The sequence below is a fragment of the Microchirus variegatus genome, assembly GCF_963457635.1.
Source record: "Microchirus variegatus genome assembly, chromosome: 10".
NCBI lineage: Eukaryota > Metazoa > Chordata > Actinopteri > Pleuronectiformes > Soleidae > Microchirus > Microchirus variegatus.
In genome coordinates, this window is record NC_139811.1 from 15,665,824 (window position 1) to 15,681,970 (window position 16,147).

Here is a 16,147-nt window from a genome sequence, read left to right on the forward strand (position 1 = left end):
TATTTATATAGCCCAACATCCCAAACATAATTTGCCTCAAAGGGCTTTACGGTCTGTACAGCAAGTGACATCCTCTGACCTTAGATCCTCACATCGAGTAAGGTAAAACTCCACAAAGGGAAGAAAATGTACAAAAAGAGACAAAAAAGGAGAAACCTCAGGAAGAGCCACAGAGGAAGGATCAATCTCAAAGGATGGACAGACACTAGGTGTGGTTTACCGTGAGCCACATCTTCAGTTCTCATCTTTAGCATTAGTTTCATCTCATCCAAGGTATAACACGCGCTATCGCCAGCTGGGATTGACAGCTGGTTTTCCCAACAGAGATTGTGACAACTGCTCTCCAGCCAGTCATTGTCATGTGGTCTGCGGTGGAGAAGAGGGTCCTGCTCATGCATGATGATCAGGACCCTCTTATCCACCACGGATCACAAGTAATCTAACATTCCATTCAGGTGCTCAGCAATCACGTTGATAGACAAATTGCCTTTCTTGATATTTAACAAATCCAAGAAGGATTACTTCTTCTGCTGTCACGGCAACAGTCAAAGCCCCTCCCTAACATCACCCTCTCTGTGCTCCTGTTCCTTAAAGCCACTGCCAACCTTCCAATTCTCCAGTTGCAGAGGTGAAACAGATGCTACCATCTCCTCCCCACAGAGCTCTGAAAAAAATAGACAGAGTTTATGTTGACGTGTGCGGTCGATTTATCTCCTTGCGAGTCCCGATGGAAGAAACTCATACATATTCACATTGTGCTGCAAGCTAAAGTGATGGAATCAAGACGTTTCTTTAAAAACAGACTTCTGACCCGTTATTGTTTGTTGTCACTAAAAGCAACCCAATATGTGCTTGGAGGCTTCATGAATATTTAGTGGCCCAGAAAATAAGAGGCTCATGATCGCACCGTGGAGAGGATTTTGGGTGATTAGTCAAGGTCGATCGCACCGACAGTTATATGTTGAATTTGTTCAGGGGACATAACGCCACAGATCAGAGACAGTGGCTGGTGAATAAAAAGGTGTATGCTGTAAAGGCACTCGCACTTCCTGCAACACTTTACTTTCAAAAACTTTCTCTGCTCTACTTACAATTTACGTACAATTTACAGAGAGGTGGCTGAGAATCTTGTGCCACTTTCTGGTCAGTTGATTCCCCTGAGCTGCAGTAAACTCCCTCCCAACAAAACATCTTCAAATGCATTTGGGACATGAGTGAGACGGTGCAGTAGGCACAGAACGACTCTTACAGCACTTTTTAGAGATCGTAAATTACAAATGTACGAGGAGTTTGCAGAGGAAATGTCAACCATCCATCAATTCAATTCAATTTTATTTGTGTAGCACTGATTCATAACATAAATGATCTCAAGGCACTTTACATGGTAAGGTCAAGACCTGCCGATTATTACCCAACAGGAACATAATGAGCAAGCGCTTGGCAACAGTGGAGAGAGGAAAAAAATCTCCCTTTTAACAAAGAAGAAATCTCTGACAGACTCTGTGTACGACCATCTGCTTTCGGAAGACCAATCTGTCACTGGGTGAGAGTAGAGCCGAATGAATTAAAAGAAGATATTAATTATTGATGTTACGATAGATTTTGACAGGTGGAAGTGGCCATAAAATGAGTATGGAAGACAAAGCAATGGGAATCCACAGGCAATGGATTCCACTTGTGTAGCGATCTCTTCATTCCAAGTACAGAATCCAATGCTTTATCATTTATTCATTCATCATTCGTTTATTTTAGATGCTTTAATTGCGATGTTGAAGCTTTTCTTTAAAGTTGAACAAAGGAATTTCTCAGAAAGCATGAAAACGACGTGGGGATTAAGGGTCAGCTATATTCAGTCAAATTCTGCCACCATGGCAGTGTAAACAAGTTGAGTCATTTCAATTTAGGGAGCTCATAAGTACAATAATAGGGTGCACCATGGACAGGTCAAGAGACAAACAACCATTCAGGCTGTTGCCAATTAACTAGAAAACCCACACAGGCTCAGAGAGAACATGCACATTCACAGAAAGGCTGACCAGTGCATGGGTTCAAATCACAAACCTTGCAGCTTTGAGGAAACACCTGAGGCAATAAAACCTTAACAGCAGAGATGTGAAGCAAAAAGAATTGTGAGCGAGGTGGTCGTAAAAAAGGGATATGTATCAAATTCACAGCAGCATAGTGAATAATGAAAAAGAGGATACACGTGGCGTGGTTCATAAATGTCTCCGTTTGTTCTGAGGCTGCAAAAAAAAAAAAAAAAAAAAATCAAAGCAGAGGAGATGATAAAACAACAGTGGGCAGGGATAAACGAGAAGAAGCAGGAAATCTAATCTGCAGTCAACCCCAACTCTCAGCTGTCAGATTTTCCAAGTCATACTGAAACACACACACACACTCACACACAGCACCAAAAAATATGAACCACATAACCAATATTTTCAAATATCAAATAAAATTACACCAACAATTATACATAACCCAAATATAAAATGGTCAAAATTACTTCTAATTTATCTTTCCTGACCGGCCTCAAAAGTCATCAATATTTGACATCCTGGAGCTTCTTTACTAATTCACCTGTTGAACTAACCTTCATTCTTTATTAATTCTATATTTAGACACAACATTCTGAGTCAGACACGCGTGATGCTGTATCGTAGCAAGCACTGACCTCTGAAGCTCTTCCCCAAAGCTCTTTTTACACGCTGACCTGACTAATGTGGCTGAATCACACGACAGATCAGGCTTGGAATGCCAATAAAATTTCTTACATTTTCGTGAAACTCTTCAGCTTTTCGACCCAACACAGTCACACACCCACGCACATTGACCATCTAATGTATCTCTCTCTTCTATTTATTTTTGCTCACAGCCAGACTTACATCTGTCAATGCATATACAGCTAAGATTCAGCTAAGTGCTGAGAGCCATTTCCTGAAAATACTCAAAACCTTAAAGGGAAAAATAAACTGAAAAATGCAATATTTTCACACAAAAACTGCTGGACGATAGTCTATGTTCCCCTACCATTCGTACTAAAATACAGGAGACACAAATCTAATACAAAGCTAGTAGACCCGATTTATGTGCACAGAATTGTAAACACTAAAGGAACAGTTCTTTCATCAGTGGACTGACTCTGCAGACTCTCTGTCTGCAGCAACTGTGAGCTGAGGGAACAAGGGAATCCATTGCTGGACAGACTCCCCTCTGATCATTTCATGCGGGTGTTTATTGAGCTCATTTTGTGTTCCTGCATTGACTTCAAATGTTCACTTAAAAAGTTACCCAGGGGAGTTCTTTACCACTACTGGTTGGTGTGCAAAAGAACCTACGTGTGTGCACATGTGATTTGCAGCCTTGACAATAGTTTTTTCCACTATTGCACTGTGTTTTACGTGCACTGCAAAGGGCAAGGACAATATTAACCCTCTTATGACCATCAAGATAATGCGGCTGCCTTGATTTATATTGATTTTATGGCTGTAGAATTGTTCTCCTGCCCCTTTCTGCTCCGTTTTCCAAGATAGCTTTCACTTTCGATATCTGGCAGTTATTCAACTATTAAGGAATAAGCTAACGTCAAAAAGTGTATGACATGTTGAAGTCCTGAGGGCTACCGTAATGCAGGTATATGGACGCAAAAGCTCTATTTCTCTGCTTTCCTGTATCCATCCATCCATCTTCTAACGCTTTATCCTCCACATGAGGGTCATGCAGGGTGCTTTGCCAATCTCAGCTGACAACGGACGAAAGGCAGTGTCACACTCTGGACAGATCGCCACTCCATTGTTTTTGAATTTTCTAGATTTCACAAGGGTCTAGAAGTTACGGTAATGAGAAGTTTGCATGCCAAATCCTGTCGGCGATGGTCACAGAAGGATTAAATGTGTGAACAATGTACTGTAGACTGCAGGGAGTTTAAAAATGGCTTTACTAATGCATACAAAACATGTTGCATCATCAACATCATCAAAAGTTACACACTGCAGCTTTAACTTTTACAGTTACAGATTACATAATATCAAGTAAACTTCAATAAGCAAATTAAAACACATTATCAGGTTTCCGTAGGTCTAAAATCATTGATATTTTTATTATCCACCTGTTATTCTTCTCATGTACGGTCAAATTAACAATTTAAACCTCTTCTGCTTTATGTCTTTTTCCATCTCTGTATCTCATCAGTTTCATCTCATCAATGCTCCCATATTCCAACAGTTCACTCACCTACTTCCTTCCTTCATGTCGCAGTAAAATATTAATGACGCTCAGCGGGGTTCTTCTCTTTCTAGATCCCTGTGACATTAGGGCAGCAGGTGGCAAAGCTGCTTCTTGTTAATTACCATAGTCTGGTTAATTACAAAAACATCTCCCTATTGGCAGAAATGAACGCAAATCCAGTACATACACACACACACAGACTTTGATTGACAGTTTCTGAAGCATAGATGAGCACATGCCATTTTTTAATGTTTTAAGGGCTAGGTCTTGTAAATCAACAAAGTAAAAACAACCTGCCCCTAATTATAACACCGGGATCAACAGGACAATTAGTGACAATCAAAATGGCAGAGGTCACATACACATACATAAGGTATAGATATTTTGCATGGCCAACTCATCCTCAATTCAATTCATTCATCCAAGCAGGGAAATAAAGAACAAAACAAAACATTACTGCCACATGCTGACATGATTATGCTCACTTTAATTGCACCCACTCAGAGGCGGCAGGTGGGCTGCCAGGCAGGAGAGTGGATAATGGAGAGATCAGTCATCCTCTCACTTACTATATAAAAAAAACCCCCATAAAAGCTGGAAAACGAGTGACAGACAGTTGCATGAAGCCCAAACGGGGTGAGGAGACGGAATGTCCGTGACATCCACAATGGCAGCATGATTTTTGGGGATTATCATAATATTACACTCCAGATTCGCCTATCTTCCTACTGTCTTATTTTGTAATTACCTCACTCCTATTGGGGTTTCTATTTTTTGAATTCTTCCTAAAAATCAAGTTGAATACCTGAATGTTTCAGTATGTAATTGTTATGCTCTAAAATATAATATTTAAATTTGTATGTTCTCCCTGTGTCTGTGGGTTTTCTCTGGGTTCTCTGGTTTCCTCCCACAGACCAAAAACATGCAGATTTGGGGATTAGGCAAATTGTACACTCTAAATTGACCATAGGTGTGAGTATGAGTGAATTCTTTATCTCTATGTGTCCCTCTGATGGACTGACGACCTGTCCAGGGTGTACCCCACCTTTTCTCTTATGCCGCCTGGGATTGGCACCAGTGCCCCCACATAACCCCCATGTGGAGGATTAAACAGTAGACGATGGATGTGAATGCATATGCCAAATGCAACAGATTTTGCCATTGGTAAATGTAATAATTATTTCATTTTGATCACCTTTTAATGACGTCTTCTGCTTTATGAAGCTGCAGCTATCTTGCACACATGGAAATTGCCATAAATTATAAACTTTTAATTCAACTATAGTGCTCATATGTACTCAATTAACATTCCAGGACTCCACAGTGTCACGCTGCACATCCACAAGTCCTGTAAATATTTCATAGTAAAAGCCTTGTTGGATAAAAAAGAAAAAAGATTTGTTTGTGGCACATGTGACGTGATGATAAAGGCATCAGCTATAGTGAGGCGATTAATCGGGCTTGTTAATAGCAAGAGGAGAGAGAGAGTGAGGGATGGGGGAGTTAGTCGTTCGGTCACAAACACAAAAAAAAAGCTAATCGTAACTTAAAAAGTGACTTCAGTAAAATGACAGAAAGGATAAGTGATCGGTAAGTGATCTGAAACCCAAATATCAACAAACCAGACCTTACTATGCAGTGTTTTATCTCATCAATAGATTAAAATACACATCGACATAAGGTATTCTGCTTGTGGATTACAGGCGTCTCCTGTTTGCACAAACTCAGGCATGTTCATGAGTCATGAGAGGAAGTCAAACACAACAAATCTCCACGGTCGTCCTTCAGCTTGTCAAAGCAACAAGGCCGATTTGCTTTGCGTCGTCACTGGTTTAATTTGACTCCTGCTGATCAACAATGGCCGTTATTGAAAGAGCTGCTCAATCGACGTCGCTTTTTCAAAGAAGGAGAAAATTCTCGAGAAAAAAATCAAGACGGAAAGTATGCAAAGTGCATCCAGTCCACATTTCTAACTGTGAGCGGAAATTATGTGATGACTAAGATCCCCTTGTAGCATGAGTCACGCTCTCAAGAACATGCCATCTACAGAGCGCAACCTTGTGTTTCTCTCAGCAAAACAGTTCCATAAGACAGACGCATAAAGCTAAAGATGCAGCAAATGCATACAATAGAATGATGTTTTTGTACGGAAAATGGATATTTGAAAAGCAAAAAATGGTAAAATGTTGCCTCAAATGTATGTCGAAGCATGATGTATACATTAAGACACATTCTTATTCAAGGATTATCCTATAACATATCCTATAAGACAGAGATGCATAAGAAGAACTGTGAGCCCAAATCTCCTGTGGTCCATTAACAGCTGCCACATCTGTCGATCATTGTTATCAGTGTGTGACTTTGTCTATATTTACTATGCACACACACACACACACACCAACATGTGTGCGTCTATTTCACCAACATTTAAATGTGCTATTGAATGTGAGACGGAATGGAGCAGAAGGGGGAAATCACACCAGCATCTCACTTTATGATTTAACACCTATGTGAGACAGACACACGTCAATAATCTAATGATGAAGAGATTAATATTTCATAAAAAGACCTTCAATTTTTAATGTCCTCACCTCGCCTTGGAAATACACACAGTTCTTGAGCTGTGACCGATTCCTTCTGAACTTTACCACAAAAGTATCTCTCTCTCTCTTATCTCACCGACATTCAATTTCCTCTCTTCGTCGTTCTCATTTCAGGCTCGGCTCACTTCAATTCACTGACTAACATCTTCAGCCCATTTTAGCCACTCATCTGTTATCAGTGCTATTGACCGCATGATGAGAGTCTTCCAGAGCGAGCGCACTGAACACATTTTCACCAGCGGTTGACCAAAACACACAAGACACTAACCTTATGATGGACTGCGTGTCTAATTGGGATGATTTGTTCAGCGTTACGGGGGGGGGGGGTCAAAGGTTAGGAAGGAAATCTATATGTTCAGCTTCAACTTGTGTAACTTGTGTAAATACATCAACGGTCTTGGACCAGTGTGGAGACACAACAGTGGACAACGTGGACATTAGGTTTTACAAGGACATTGTGTTAAAAATGTCAACACATAATTGAGGATTGAGTTTTAAGTTAACCCTTAGATCACAGAGCACTCAGGCTGCTTTTTCAATTATTTACAGGCTATAAGAATGTACAATACTGAGTCTCTTATGTCCTTTTTTTTTACCCAGCAGAACCTATAGACAACTTATGATGAAAAATATTTTCTTTTTTCATTCATCAACACCAACTATATAAACACGCCTGAGCAAAAAGTCATCTTCAAAATCAGATTTCAGTTGGCTCGTTTTTATGAACAAAGATTAAAAAAACTGTCAATTTTGTGACTTATAGACAATTATTGGTCGCTATAAAACGTATCATAACTGACTCAACAACACATAAGAAAATGAAAAAAAAAATGCATTTTGTAAAGACTGACGATATCGCCCATAAACACACAACCCAGGTTGTCCTTACAAGGAGTTAGCTAATTTCACAAACTTCCTGATTAGTATATGGGAAATAAAGGTTAGAATAAATACGTTTGTCTTCAGGCTTTTTACATTTAAATGAACACATCACACGTTATGTTCAGTAAGAATATGCCAAATAGCACGCTGTGGAGGAAAAATACAATACAAGAAAATGTAAAGATGATATGCAAGTGTGTATAAATGAGAATGGGCTATACGTGTTTAGACTGACATATCAAATGTCATCAGAGTTTAGTGACAGATTGGAAGATTTGCTCTAGCCTTAAATGCCACATTGTTACTCGGAATTGTTGGAACCAATTTGGACGAGGGATTCAGCACCAAGGACAGCTCCAACTGCACAGCTTTTTGTCAACCTGTGAAAGATTTAGATGTGACACAGCTGTCACGGCAGATAGCGTTTGTTTTTTGTTTTGTTTTTTTTCTTCTCCCATTTGAGAAGAAAAGGCGTCTGTTGTACGCCTAGAGCAGAAGCACATCTAATCCGAAAGGAGTAAATTTTGTTTTTGTCAAAAACAAATAACACTATCAAGACTCCAAAGCAAGCAATTTTGTTTTCGACCCTGATTTTCCTCAGAGCCACAGAACTCGACTGATGGCCACAAACTCTTCAAAACACACAATGTGACACACTATCACACTGTGGCATATTGTTAATCGTGCCTGCTTTGAAAAGCTTCTTTTGTGTCCGTCTCACTCACAATGTCCTTGGGTTGTAACTACTGACGACAGCACCAAATGTGTATCTACCTCAGCTTATCTTAGTTTAATTATGTTTGCTAAAAACCGCAGCTCCCTGACATTTTCGAGAAAAACAGCATTACTGACAGACTGAAGAAGCAGGGAAGTATTCAGGTGATTTTGGACAAATTCTAAAAAAAACAATAAACATTGTGTCTTCATAATTATCCAAAGGATTAAATTACACTTTCTTCGTTGTGACAATTAGAAAAAAATCATTTATTTTTAATGTCTGTTTCTGACTACAGCCTGATAAAAAAAATAAAATAAAATATAAATATTTATTTATTGTGTCACTGTGGGGGACTTAATAGCTCTAAATACTAAACTCAATATAGTAATCAGGGAATTAATAAAACAACTATCTGTAGCTGTGTGTCGTTGTCTGTGGAAACATGAATCCAAGCCCTGTAGAACCAGACTTTGATGTAATAGAAAAGGATTTGAATCCTCAGTCTCAGATATATTGTACTTCTGATTCATCCTGTGAAAGAGGCAACGTCATTCTTTCAAAGATATGACAAAAATCCTACAACAAACTCCTTGTATCCGGAAGAAGTGCAAGTGGAAAAAGGTAATTAGATGAGATAGAAACAGAGACAGAGAGAAAGTATGAATCAGAGACATTTGAATGACGTGTGATTCTGCCGTTCTGATTCTATGCATCTTGAAATTTACACTAAACTAGAGAAAATACCATTTCCCCTTCACAGCAATTGTCACACAGTTGAAGCCTTTCACGTTCTGCCTGTGACCTCCTGACTGAAGTAACACACAGACTCTTTTCAAGCTTTCAAGCTGTGGGGGGACTTTATGGGCGACACAATCAAGCACAGAGACAAGCTCTTGCACTCTGCCTCAGCCTCAGCCACCTGCCCATCTGTTAAGACCTGGATTACCATGGCAACATAATGACCTGGACATGCTGCATCACAGCTGGCCAGAGGATTCTCTATTCTCTGATTTTCCAAATTCAGCTTCTAGAAAATCTAGGAGTGATATCATTCATGGTGAAACTACTTTGTTCTGTTGCGCAACCACGTATATTTCATCAAATAAGAAATAAACTACGATTATGAGACAATACAGTAGACAACAGAAGTTTACACGTCAAAGTATTTTCACTGCTGATTCAGCTTTCAGGATAAAAACGAGATACATTTAACCTCCTTTGTGTACCACAGGGATCTGTCTTGGATCCACTGCTATTTACATTACACATACAACAAAATCAATACTTCAATTTCCAATTTTTTTTTTTCTTGCTGATGATACTATTTTATATTCCTCTGGCTCCACTTGAGCACAGTCTGCTTTTCATGCCCTGAATTGTAAATCCTTAATAAGAGACTATCTTTAATATTTTAAATGACACGTAATCGCTCTTGCTGAGTCACTCAAACCCGTTTTTAAACAAAGTGTCTCGTTCTAACTGTAAAACAAGTGGGCTGTCAACCTTCATGTTCTTCCAGACTGTGGATATATTCTGTATTCTTACGCTGCCCCATCAATACTCTCTGTCATAAACCACTACACTTAATCGCAAATGACAAAAACTGTTTCATATTCATCACTCTCCTCTGTATCACAAGAGAAAATGGCATGTCATAATAATCTTTCAAAATCTACTGCTTCTAAACCAACTTAACAGCAAAATGCCCTCAAAACTGAGCCCCATGTTTACCTCAAAAATATCATTTAATGTCTATTTACTTTCAAAAATGTACAGTTAATGGTATAATTGTGCTATCTTTGTTTGCCAACTACTGAGCCCTAACCCTTGAAATAAGAATCACATCTCTGTTTTCTATTGATGTTCATTACTTGGCAGAGTAAGATGTAAAATATAATGAAATAAAGTCTCTTTACATTTTGAATTAATATGATTGGAGGAGTCTGTCTGCTTTCTTTATATGGCGTTTTATAATTAAATCCAATGGTAGCTATGTTTCCTATTGTGACTTCCTGTATGCTTGAGCCTAACAAGATACCAGTAATCCTGCCGAGGCTTAAACAAGATGAGAGCACAATAAACAAGATGAAGAAGAAAACATACAACGACGCTGCTTTGAAGAGGGAAGCAGATCAAATCCCCACACAGAAGCACGCTGCATTTCTTCCCCACCAAATAAAGAGGATCAAAACTGTCTTTTCTAAAAATAACAATGCTGTCTGCGTCTGAGTGTATCCTCCGTGGAAAGACAAACACCAAGGTCCTTCATGTTTTCCGACAAGAAAGTTTTTATTTGGTCTTTCAACTTCACTAACAAACGCATTATTTATACGACTTTCATGAAGGGCAACTTTGAATGTTTGCATTTCTAAACGCTGTCAAGTTAGTTTTGAATCGTGCTGGTGATGTTTTAGTTCATTTTCATTTCAGTGAATGTTGTGATTGTGTGCACAGTCAGTGTAACATAAGAGGGATCCTTGTGGATTTGAAGCGGTCCATTTCAATTGCACTGAAAAAAGCCTACTACTTAAACTAAACTACTTAACATCAAACCATGCAGAAAAAAGTGAGAGCCTTGAGGATGGTAATAGCATTACTCATGTAACAACTGCAATGAAATAAGTCAACTAGGCTTTTAACTTTATGAGTTTTGCACATTTTGCCCTCTGCAAAGAGACAGCTTTGGCCTAAATGTACGTCTAGGAGTATGAGATGTGAAATCAAGTGCTCATCCAACCCACACACGAGGCTATATTATAGAACGGCTGCATGGACACTTTAGTTTAACACACAGTGGCAGAAACTCCTGTGGGTATAAATGATGTAACGTTGCACCTAAACTTTATGTAATGTTGTTTGAACTTTGAACTTATGTATGGACTTTCCATCACGCTGAGATGGACTGGTGGAAGAACAAATCAGCTGTAACACTGCACCCACTGATGCTGCTGATTAAAAACAGTAATGGTATTAGTAGGTGACTGTCTCTGCTGATCACCTGACTGCACATTGTAGATTGTTTATAAATAATAGGCATAATCTCCTGTTACGGAAAATGCAGTCAAATACATACCAAAAACCTGTTTTCTCTTCCACAGCCATCAGAGGGCGACTCCACTGATGAAGAATTACATTTTGCCCCTATGTCTGAGAAAATGAACATATTTCTTATCTGATTTATTATGTTATGCTCCATTGTGTTCAATCTAGTGTTATTTATTACTTTTTAACCTCTTTATTGTGCTTTATGTTGTTTCTGTTTCTGCATTTGTCATTTTTAAAGCCCAGCACGGAACTTCTATCACCCTCTGCAGTTTTGTAATGTAACGAAGTACACAATTCACATAGCTGTAACTTTACTTTATTTGTATTTCTCGCAACTTTTATCCAACTACATTTCCTCTAACTATCTTTGTTATGACCAAATAAAATCAGAAGAAGAAGAGTTGGTAATGGTCTGTATTTACTATATAGAGCGTTTCTAGTCTTGAGCTGCCTTACAATATAACTATATAAAACTATAGTTTTGACATTCACACATCTTTCATATCCATTCACACGCCTCACCGTGGGGTTGAGTGTCTTGCACAAGGACACATATAGACTAGCAGAGCCAGGAAATTAACCCACAACCTTCCACTTAAAAGACAACTCGCCCTACCACTTAGCGACCATGGCCCTCCGTCCTTACTCCTCACTTTGTTTAAATGACTTCTAAAACTTAAGTAAATTTTATATCAGAAAAATACTTTATATACTTAAGTACAGTAAATGTAATATACTTTTACTTAAAGGGGAAATAAGTAGTTTATAGTGCCATCTAGAGGAGAGGCTGAAATTTACAACAAAGACCTGCTGCTCTCCTCACCCCCTCCCTTCCCTGAGCGCTACGGTATCCGCAGCTGGTCAAATGTCGTCCTCGTCGTCTTTCTCCGTGTCAGCAGATGAGGTTCGTGAGGTGAGGGAGAGGGCGAGCTACCGCGGCCATAGCAGACGAAGCAGAGAGAGTGGAGGCGGGACTTCCGCTACAAGTAAAGCGACGCTTGGTTTGTTCTCTCGCGTTTGTCCTTACAGGCTCCGGTAGAAACATGGCGTCTCGCTGCTAACAGTGGCTATGCATCCGCGGTCCGCGGTCATGTTATTTAACATGACTTTTTGAAACACTACGAAAATGAAACAAAAACTATTATACAGCGACTAGACCAGGGGTCACCAACCTTTTTGAGACAGAGAGCTACCTTAAGGGTAAAAAATAATATGGAGTGCTACCATATAATATTTTTTTGTTTGTTTACCATTTAAATGATTAATATTATGCATTCAACTGCATACACATTCATTCCAGTGCTTACTACTAACGATTACCAGTTTTTATAAACAATATCAAAGATATTTTACTGAGTGATCATATGGATACATGCAAGTGAGGTGAAGTGAAGTTAGCCCGCGGGCACCGTATTGGCTGCCTGCGGGCTACCAGGTGCCCGCGGGCACCACGTTGGTGACCCCTGGACTAGACAATGCAGGAGCACATAATATGTATAAAAAGTGGATTTTGGGTTATAAAAACCCATAAATACTACATATTGTACCTTTAAGTAATATTATAAAAAGTGACTTCAACGTCTACCCAAGTATCACTTTTAGGTACTTTATACAAGACTGGCCTCCTGACGATTTCTGAGTCGTGACTGATCCAAGTTTATTTTCAGCAGTTAAGTTCTTCTCGATGTTTTCCGCCAGAGTCCACAGCCACACCTACTCATTCAAATGTGGTCTCTTCAAGTATCCAAATAAAACAACAAACAACAAAACCAAGATAGTGCTGACTGGGCAAACTGCAAAGTGAAAAGGCAGATACACCCCTTTTCATTAATAAAGATGGACACTGTTTTTTCATTCTGTCCATCTGGGACACAAAAAAATGGCAAATTAGAGACGCCGTAGGGAGCAAAAAAACCAAAAAACTAAAGCATGTCAAACTAATTTAAGAAATCAATACCCTATCTTATGAGACTTCTAACACTGGAAATACTCACCGCTCGAGGCAATATAAAGACACTGAATAGTTAAGAATGTACCATTTTTCAAAAAAAGGCACTGCATTTGAAAGCGTGTCTGTGTGTGCTAGATTTCTGTGTTTCTCCTTTAGTTTCCTTTTTGTCAGACTCACTCTGAAGTCAATGCCCACGGTGGATATGAAGCTGCCAGCCAGGAACGCTCCATCTTTGAAACGGACAAGCAGACAGGTTTTCCCCACACCAGAGTCTCCAACCACCATCACCTGTTTGGAGAAAACAAGGGTGGGGGGGGGAACTCAGCCAGGAATGTCTGGAAGGCTAAACAACAAGAATTTACAACCAACACTGGAGGGAATAAAATATTCGGTACTGTCTGGCTGTTCACGAGGGAAAATGTCAGAAAGAAACTCATAAACACACACATACTGTTTACCTGGGTGTTTACAGTACTGTACAACTAATATATAGTATGATACTGTAATCTGAGATACAGTAATCATACCGCAAATCTGAATTACAGTAAAATACTGGCATCAGTGCTGCCAGTATTTTACTGTAAAAACCCAATGAAATGTCTAACAGTGTACAACAAAACTAAATAATCATAAAAAAACACAGGAAGATGTTGTGCCACTGAACAAACAGTCATGTGTTCCTCTTTTTATTCTGATCTCTGTTGAATTTAAAAGATCAATCTCTGTAATCGTGTTATCTGAACTATAGAAATCAAACATGCCTTTTGTGTGCAGAGAGAGAGAAAGCAGAGAAACTGAAAAACAGAGGAGGTGGAACTAAATTATACACAGTAACGGGTACAAGCACGACAGAGGGTTTCACCCCTCTGTTTCTCCGTGCTCCCTATTTCTCCTTCAAATCCTATTTTGATTTTTACACAGCTCTGCATTCTCTTAATGCCATGCAGGAGGAGCGTTTCCCTGCCCTCGGGTTGTCCGGAATAAAATGCAATCAGTTTCTTTAGTGAATTTCTAATGATATTACAGAGGGAACAGCGTATTATGATGAAATACAGTGGCACAAAGGACAACTGCTATAAGAAGGACAGAGGATACAATGCAGGACAAACGTTGCTTGTAAGAAACACAGAAAAGTACACAGAAGGTGTATTTGATACTGCACAAAAACGAACAAAAATATTATTGAAAGTGTAGATCACACTGTATGTACTGTGTATTGTAGTCCTTGTATCATTGAGAGAAATATAGTGACGTGGTTAAGAGGCAACAGTAAATACAACAATTAAAAGAGCAACACAAGGCCATGTTGTGGGGGAAAAAAGCACTTTACAGAGTGACATTCTGTGGGTGTGTGCGAGTCTGTGCTCGTGTTGTGCTCAAGTGAAGTGACAGCTCTCAGTCAGGGTGCTCACATTATAGCTGGGTAACATGTTCACTGCAGACCTGGCAACCTGCTGCTGCTGTTAGTGATGATGATGATGATGATGACGCGAGTTGTGCAACTGTCCAACCAGTTGCACATGCTTTGTTTGCAGGCTGTTCCAGGGGGCGGTCTGTGTGTGTGTGTGTGTGTTTGCGTGTGCGTGTGTGTGTGTGTGTGTGCACCTTTTCCAGGTTATCGATCGTTTATTGACACAGCTGGTGTCAGCCTGCTGCTGCTGCTGTTTGATGAATAAAACGTGGTTGTAAAGAAAAAAAAAAGAAAAAAAAAGACAGTTTGACAGGGAAGCAACACTGTCGAAGACCAAATGTTAACTTTGTATTTATTTATTTATTTATTTATTTATTTATTTATTTATTTATTTATTTATTTATTTATTTATTTATTTATTTATTTATTTATTTATGTATTTAATTAATCAATTAATGAATGAATTAATCTAATCATGCGGAGAAACTAAAAAAACCCAGCAATTATAAATATATTTTATATAAAAAAAAATATATTATATAAAACGCATTTTTTGTACAATTTTATCAACTAAGCTGCTTTAGTACTACTTTCCAGCGTGTTGTCACACATGTCAACATCTTACCTTGAAGGCGATGTCATAAAACTCGCTGCTGTTGCTGATGGAGGGTCTGCTTGGATGAACCACGCCGTTCATCTGAACGATGCCCGGGCTGCTCCGAGCACCTTTCCCCGGGGGTGGAGCAGCAGCGGCGGCGGGGCTGCCTGTGGACGCCGGGCTGCTGTTAGCGGAGGCTTTATTGCCTTTGGCAGCCTTCTTACGAGACATTTCCCCGGGATAAGAAAAAAAAAAAAGTATCTGAGAATATCAGATGAAGCTAAAAGAAAAGAGAAAAACTAAACAACACCAAACCTCGCTGCAGGCAGGAGTGAAAAGTTGCAGCAGCGATGAAGTTAAATGAGCTGATTTATCATCACATGCTCCGAAACAGATCTTTTACTCCAAATAAAAAATAATAAATCCCTGAAATGGAGAAAACGCTCTTGCTTCTGCTGTGGTCGAGTCTCTTCCTGCTCCTGACAGCTCTCCTCAGGTCAGGACTGTGGCTGCACAGACTCAATTTGTCAGAGAAGAAGAAGACATTGAACGCAACACGGCCAGGACGCAGCACGTCGCACTTTGCACTGGACAAAACAATTTAAATAAAATAAATAAATAAATAAATAAATCGTCACTTAAAACCTTAAAACTGTCCGTTACATTCAAACCTCTGTCAGGTGAGTTCACAGAGTAAGTCCAACACCTTCAC

The 16,147-nt window shown here is 39.3% G+C and overlaps 1 protein-coding gene across 1 annotated transcript in view; it reads right to left on the minus strand.

The window, feature by feature from the left end:
- The window catches only part of LOC310932622 (ras-related protein Rab-26-like), a gene marked incomplete at both ends in the record, with an annotated part of 36,719 nt that extends 21,053 nt beyond the window's left edge, over positions 1-15,666 (minus strand). Inside the window, 2 exons of the mRNA XM_083895948.1 lie at positions 13,604-13,714; positions 15,463-15,666. Of these exons, the coding sequence (XP_083752074.1) occupies positions 13,604-13,714; positions 15,463-15,666 (315 nt within the window). The remainder of the gene's footprint in view (positions 1-13,603; positions 13,715-15,462) is intronic.
- Between the last annotated feature and the right edge of the window lie 481 nt (positions 15,667-16,147).